The sequence below is a fragment of the Pyricularia grisea genome, assembly GCF_004355905.1.
Source record: "Pyricularia grisea strain NI907 chromosome Unknown Pyricularia_grisea_NI907_Scaffold_1, whole genome shotgun sequence".
In the NCBI taxonomy this organism is placed as follows: Eukaryota; Fungi; Ascomycota; class Sordariomycetes; order Magnaporthales; family Pyriculariaceae; genus Pyricularia; species Pyricularia grisea.
In genome coordinates, this window is record NW_022156716.1 from 6,435,588 (window position 1) to 6,442,974 (window position 7,387).

Consider the following 7,387-nt stretch of genomic DNA (forward strand, 5'->3'; position numbering starts at 1 on the left):
ATATTAAATAATATGTATGTATGTATGTACAGAGACCCCCTTGGTATTGCACTGTGTGTTTGGCCCCCAGTGCGGGTCTCGATGTTGACACCAAAGGTCAAAGTTGCTCATTGTTGTGCAGTCCGCAAAGTATAGGGCCGTGGACTGCGATTTGGAGCAGTAAAGCTTCTCGATTTAATTTTTAATTTTTTTCATCTTTTTTGGAGGAATTTTTTGTTTTTGTCAATAGCTGCCCAGCCCCCTCATGCTATAGTGTCGTTGTGCTTTCTGGGTTTTCATGATATCATCGGTAGTCCCCCACTGTTTCTGGGTCTTTTTTTTTCTCGTCTTTCCACCTAGATCCAGTATCCCGGGTTTTTATTCGGCTGTCTCGTATGGAACATATTCCTAAGGCTGTATTGCCGCTTGGGGACGCCGGCCGTCGGCTGCGGTTGCGGCGTCGCCTTTGGATAGTGTATTGAGCTAGGTGAAGCCGCCACGGAGACGCTTCCCTGTCTGCTCTGACTGTTCTGGGTGTTTTGGGGGAGCATCGATGTTTGGATAGGGTATGGTTGGGTTGTAGTTTGCTGAGATTGCGTGTTTGTCTGGGGTGTTGGTGTTGGCCAGTTGACCATGGTCACCGTGCTTGGAGTCGAGGGCATCTCGATCGGCACGTCTACACCGGGGGCCTCGACGGGCTCCGGCGCAGGGGTCGGTGGTACCGATGGTGGGGGCATGCGCGGGCCCGATGGAGCGGCTGGGAGAGGCTGTACGCCGACAAGTATGTACCTGCCAGTCAAAGGGTCCAGTACCCATCGCCCCTGAGGGGTCATGGGTGACGGTGCCCCTAGATATGGCACCCCTCTTATGCTTCCATTTGGCACAGAAGGAGATCTTGTCGCGCCCTGATCCATCATACGCCAGTCACGCAGTGACCCCACAGTGGAGGCCCTCGAGAGGGGCGTTTGACTGCCTCCCTTCAAGCTACTAGCACTGGAGAATATGGGTCGCTTCTCCGGATCGGGTATCCTCCGGTTGGAGTTCTTCTTGTGTCGTAGTAGTAACCAATATGTTATTATAGCGCCGAGGAGTGACCCGATGACAATGCAGGATATGATGATGCCCATCTTGGCCATCATTGACAGTTCACCCGCATTGTTGTTGTTGCTGCTGCTGCTGCTGTTATTGTTATTGTTATTGCTCTTGTTGTTGTTGCCCGTCGTCACGGAATCGGTGTTGTCCGTCGACAGTTCCACCCCTTTTGTCGGTTTCGGGCTCTTGTAATCACCCGAGGTAGTATTGTCTTTGCTGCCGGTATACGTAGTGCCCGCGTCGATGGCGATCTGCATGAAGCGGCGTCTCGTTACGGACAGCGGCGTCTTGGAGTCTTCGCAATCGGCCTTTAGGAGAGCGAACACGGCCCAGAGGTCGCCAGGTGACTTTCGGCCGACGCAGATGGCGGCGCGGACGGGGAAGCTGCTGATATCGGTCCCGGGACAGAGACATGCGTTGATCTCGGCGTGCGTGCTGCCCGTGCAGGTTGTGGTGTTGGCGGATTTTTGCAGGCATGGCTGCGCCGACTGCGGGTATTTGGAAAAGTCGGTGGTGTACGCATCATCTTGTTGTGAGTCTGATTGCGACTGCGCATTGACTGCGATGCTGAAAAAGATAAGGGCGAAAAGAAAAATCGAGAGGCTCGTCGTCGTGGTCGACATACGTCCAATAATTACCGATGATGACCCCATCGCGGTGGCTGGCGGGATGAGCCGCGCTTGCTGACTGGTCGCAGAAGGATTTAAGGTCGGTATTATTTCCCTTTTCTGTAATGGCTTCCGCCACCCTTAAAAATTCAAGGCGCAGTACATGGGGTAAAAGCAAGAACCCATGGGTTTTGAGTGTTGATTACAGAAAAGGAATGAAGAGCCTCGCTTGATTCAAAGAAAGAAAACAAAAAGAAAGCGTCAACCAATGCCTCGTCAAGAGCTCAGACACGCAGAGAGAAAAAGAAAAATGAATGACTGTACTGTGTGTTTGATCGTGATAGTACAAAGAGGCAAAGAAGAGAAGAAAGTAGGGGAAAAATGCAAACTCAGGGTCGCGATGAGCCAGCTTAACTAAGACATGACGAAGGGGGTAGGACCGCATGGGACATGCTGTAAGCGAGTGACAAGGAGGATATTATTGGAAAAAGGTCAATCAGCGAAAAGCCCATCAGGAGGCGTATTCAAAACTGGATGCTTCATCGCCGTCAAGACCCATCAATGCAGCGGGGCCAACTAACCTATAAATAAAGTTCGTACCTCTGGGGTCAAGACCCAGGCCAACCTTGGCGACGGGGGCCATGGCTACCAAAAACGGTCCAAAATTCAGGCCTGACAAGGCTTGACAGCAGGTCCCGCACCGGGGTGTTGCGGTTACGTGGAGGCTGTGGCGCTCAGCTGGATGCCAAAAGCACAGAAATAGAACGTGCCACTACGAATGTACCATAGTAGGGAAAGGCCATCTCCACAGCACCACCGATCGCACCTTTCTTGGCGTTTGTTTATCGAGCATGTCTATCTTTACGACGAACACTTCTAGAAGTCCCCGACACCTGTTTTTCTCTCGTGTAGGCTGATTCCACTTACTACACTAGACTGGATTTAGACTAGTTTACTTCAAGCAATCAATCGATCAATCAATCGATCAATCAATCAATCAATCAATCCCAATGGCAACACTCGAGATGCACAACAGGAATGCGCTCCTCGGCATAATATATTTTGTTTCTCACTGTACATTTGTAAACTTTCTACTGCATTGAACTTACGTTTTTTTTGTCTTTTTTTTCGCCCCAAGCAGTCAATCAACAATGCTTTGATGCCAAGTTAAAAGTGAGGTTTTCCGGTATGCGTACGTTGCCCAAGGGTTTCTTGTCATCCTTCGCATGGCTGCCCTGATGAACTTTCTGTCAAAGTGGCGGTAGTGGGAAATCAATCACGCGCGGTCTCGAATCGAACGGGTTGGGGTCTGGTCCTAACCCACAAGCCAAATTTTCTAGCTCATTTCCCACATGAAACATTTCCGTCGTGCTTTTTCTTTTTTTTTTTTTTTTTTATGACTAGGGTGGGATACCGGTCCTAGGTACCTACCTGGTCGATGGGAAGTTCGTGTCGTGCAAACCTGGATAGACTCACCGACATCTTTTTTTTCCTACGCAAAGATTCATGCGACAGCTTTGCGCATAACATTTACTACCTAACTAGATGATATCACCTGTGATCAATTTCTTCTGATTAGACTCAAAGAAATCTATATTTCCATGCGTTGTTCGCATCTAGACTCGGATAAATAAGAGAAATTGACGGGAACAAAACTGCAGCGCATTGTTGAAGTGGCGTCAATAACAAAAATCACGCGCAGAAGAGCCGGGGAAAAAAAATCAGAATCAAAATCAAAATCGCATAACTGGTACTGGACTTTCATAGACACTGAGGGAAGAAAGAAGTACCGGCATCAACTCAGCATAAGCTACCTAATGCGGCGTAAATCTGGTTGCTACTGACTTCGACTGGGGTGAGGGGGAAAAAACGCATAGAAAAAAAAAGAAGCAGAAACGCAAGACTACCATATAAAATCCCTGGGTATATACTGATAAAAGGAAAAAAGAATAAGAGAAAAACACGGAAAATAATAACATTTCATGATGCAGCTTCCATCCTAGCTCAGCGCCTAAACCCTCCTCTTTTCCAGGCTTTGGCTTCCGTCGGCCCGCTCAGCTTCATGATCTTCTCGGCCGCCTGCTCTGCAACAATCATGACTGCAACCTGGGTGTTGCCGGTTGGCACATCTGGGTGAATCGATGCGTCCACGACGAAGAGGTTGTCCGTACCGTAAACCTTTGTGTTTGTATCCACCACGGCCGTCTTGTTGTCCTCGCCCATGCGCGCAGAACCGACGTAGTGCGACCCGGAGACGAAGCTCTGGGCCAGCTCCGTGCCCGTGATGTTGGGTTTGGCCAACTCGAGGTTGCTCCCGGGCGCCTTGGCCATGGCGATGATGCGATCAAGGAAGGCGGCGGCGGCCTTTTTGTCGCCGTCGCTGTTCATCCACGGCTTCTTGGCCCAGATAGTCGCCCCGGACGTCGCGTTGACGGCCAGTTCGCCAGTCGAGGTCAGTCCGTGCGTCATGTACACCTTGATCTTAAGCGTGTCGCTTCCGCCGACGCTGCAAGTACCCTGGAAGAAGCGCCGCTGGCCGTCCCCTGCCGCGTCCCCGCCGATCTCTGACCAAAAGTTGAGCCGCTGCGTGGACTGTGCCAGCAGACCCGACCCCCGCGCAAACAGATCAACATCTTCCTGGGCGGGGCTCTTGAGCAGCGTGGTGGCGTTTATAGACTCTAGCTTGGTGCTCGAAGATGAGTTCTTCACCTTGAGGTCGAGCGAAAACACTGGATGGTCCATGACGCCCTGGCCGACGGGCGAGTTGATGAGAGAGCTGTTCTGCGGCAGCTGCACGCCGTTGACCTTGGCCGCGGTTAAGATCGGCTCTGGCTGGCCAATGCCACTAGCAAAAAGAATCTTGGGCGTCGACATGGTGCCCGCGGCAAGGATCACCTTGCCCGTCTTGGGGTCCGAAAGAGAGACGATCTGGCGTTTTCCGTCGGCCATCTCCACCTCGACGCCTGTCACGGTCGAGTCGTTGCGAACGGCCCGAAGTACCTTGCAGTTGGTTTGCAGCTTGAAATTCTTCTTTCCAGAGGTCAAGGGAAGGTAACCCTGGATGGGGCCAGAGCGGATACCCTTGTTTATCTTTTTTTGCGCAGGAAACGAGTCAAAAATGTCAGTGTCATGCCTTTCTTCGCCTTCTTCTTTCTTTTCCGACACCGCAGGATGGAACCGGTGACAGGGAAGTAGACTTCGGAATATTAGAACGAGAGCGAAAAAAAAGAAAATTCTTACCATCCAGGGGGGATGTGTAAAGACATCCTTTTTGTCGTCAGGGTTCGCCATCGTATCGACGCTCTTGAAGCCAGCAGTGGTAAAGAACTTGGACAGGACGTCGTAGCCACCCTGGTCGTATAGCTTGCCGTCCGCAGAGGGAGTGGTGGTGCCTGGTATGCGCTCGTACAGACGAGTTGCGGCGTCCTTGACGTCTTCCCACTTCCAACCGCTTGGGAACTTGTCGTTGAAGTCGGCCGACTGCGGGTGGACGAACATCATGGCGTTGATGACGGTGCCGCCGCCGAGGACGCACCCAGCGCTGCCGGCGGTGTCGGTGCAGTACGAGCTGCCAGGCACCGCCGAATACAATGCAGGTACGTCGAATGGTGTAATGGTATTGTTCCATGGGACGGAGTTGTTGCCGCCAGTGCTGTGGGTCGACGGGCCGCCTCGTTCGAGGAGGATGACTGACTTGCCGCTCTCCACAAGGCGCTGTGCCACAACTATCCCCGCAGCACCACCCCCAGCCACGATGTAGTCGAATCCGGTCAAGTTTGTGGAGGGACCGCTCGGCGTCGCCGTATTGTTACCACTGGCACGCCCTTGAGCGTATGCACCAGTCCCCGTCAGGGCGAGAAGCGAGAGCAAAGAGGATTTCATGTTGACAAAGAAATGAAAAGAAGAAGAAGAAGAAGAAGGAAGAAAAAAAAAAAAGCCCAAAAAACCACAAAAGAGTTTACAATAGAAAGAAAGAAAGTGAAAGCCTTGAAGCAAAGTCTGCCTTATCAGGAAATGAATGTAATTTGCCAGCCCGTGATGTCCAGATACGGATGATGTCTAAGTTCAACAAATTGAGAGCGATAATTATCACAAGGTCTTTTAACAGGTCACAAAGAGCCGTGGTTTTGGCTACGATGTATCATAGTGGAAATGCTCCCAGTGAGTGCTATCTTCTGTTACATATATACAAGTTTGACAATCCCAAAGTTGATGTTGTTCCCGATGTTGTGGACCAATTTTCATCTCCGTGCCCACCTGCCCGGGCTCCATCCAAAACGCCACCCTCAAAGTTGCGGATAGATGGCCGGGTTCCACGGAGGCATCCTTGTGGTGCAATCGGCCCAGCTCGGACTTGGACTCCGTAATAGTGAACAAAGTTGCTCTTGTCGAACGGGATCTAAGTAGTATGCGCTGCAGCGATGCCGCGTGCCGATTTTAGTGGTCGCTTAATTGCCGAACAGAAGGCTCTAGCGTAGTCCAAATTTCTAATGTGTGAACCGAGACCTCGGTTGTCTGCTCAGCCTGGCGGACCACTCTATTGTAGGATCTACATTGCCTTTGTTCCCACTTATGGAGTCTTCTGTGCACTTCTGAACCCTATGATCTACACAGGGAGGTCCCGTCCCTATCACCCATAACCCATAAACGATGCGGTAGGCCTCACTTATACGATTTGGTAGTCTTGGCGCTTGGCGCACAGGCCGCTATGGTCAGAAGTAAATGGCAAAGATGGGTATAATTCAGGGGGAGCGCGCGATTTTTCCACCCATATTATTTTCTTGTTTTTGTTTCTATACCAGAGCAGAATGAAAACCCTCTCTGTCCCTCTAATTGGCGAGCAAGGAAACCGACAAGGTCGTCCATTGGCGCGCGCATGTTTGAAACGTCCAAAGTCTTCGCCCCCATGACTCGTAGGCGCATGAAAAAGGTCCAGCAACTTGGGACGATGTGCCTTTATCGCATTAACCGACCCGCTGGGCCGGACTGGATTTAGACTGCTAAAGCACCAAATTTAGAAGGGAATCTCCTTGTCGACCATGCGACCTTTTTTCTCCCCCTTCTACCTCCACGGACGGAGGAATTTTATGGTGCTGCTCCCGCTAAGCGTTCTATCTAGTTGAAACACGGTCGGCCAAGCCGAAGGAGCAAACATAGTCATCCGTACTTGTAGATCATTACGAGATGCTTAAATTATAGAATACCGTCCGGATTTAGTACCCGACCCCTGACGGAGAGAATGCCGTAATGACGTGTATCCTCCATAACTTGCTCCGTGCTGGAAGCAGAAGGTCACATAGTTGTGGTAGCAATAGGACATTAGGATGCAACTCAGAGGTCACATCTGAACTGGATCCACGTTATCCACGCTTCTATTGCATTTAAACTATCAGATGAAAGGACCCTCATATATTAATTGGGTTAGTCGGTCCGCGACACAGTGATGCTGTCTCTACGAGTAGTGCATGCATAGTAAAGCCAAGGCGATGCGAGTCAACTTCACGGAAATGTACTCGGCCCTGGCCGATTTGCTTGACAATCGACGGGCCGACTTTGGAGCCTTGTCCCCGCGTAGTACAAGGGATCGCAGCTCGGCCTCGGTGACATCTTAGTAAGACATCTTATTTAATTGGGGGCTGTACGTTGTACTTATCGCCCCCAACACGAAAGGGCTTAGAAGTAAGGGGTTCATAATGTCCACATTCCCA

The 7,387-nt window shown here is 50.9% G+C and overlaps 2 protein-coding genes across 2 annotated transcripts; both read right to left on the minus strand.

Moving 5' to 3' along the window:
- Positions 1-335: 335 nt before the first annotated feature.
- PgNI_02000 (uncharacterized protein) lies at positions 336-1,724 on the minus strand (the record flags this gene model as incomplete). Its single annotated transcript, XM_031122071.1, has 1 exon — positions 336-1,724. The coding sequence occupies one exon, from the start codon at positions 1,722-1,724 to the stop codon at positions 336-338; it is 1,389 nt and encodes a 462-aa protein (XP_030986275.1).
- A 1,959-nt stretch (positions 1,725-3,683) lies between these two features.
- Positions 3,684-5,561, minus strand: PgNI_02001 (uncharacterized protein; the record flags this gene model as incomplete). Its single annotated transcript, XM_031122072.1, has 2 exons — positions 3,684-4,769; positions 4,920-5,561. The coding sequence occupies 2 exons, from the start codon at positions 5,559-5,561 to the stop codon at positions 3,684-3,686; spliced, it is 1,728 nt and encodes a 575-aa protein (XP_030986274.1).
- Between the last annotated feature and the right edge of the window lie 1,826 nt (positions 5,562-7,387).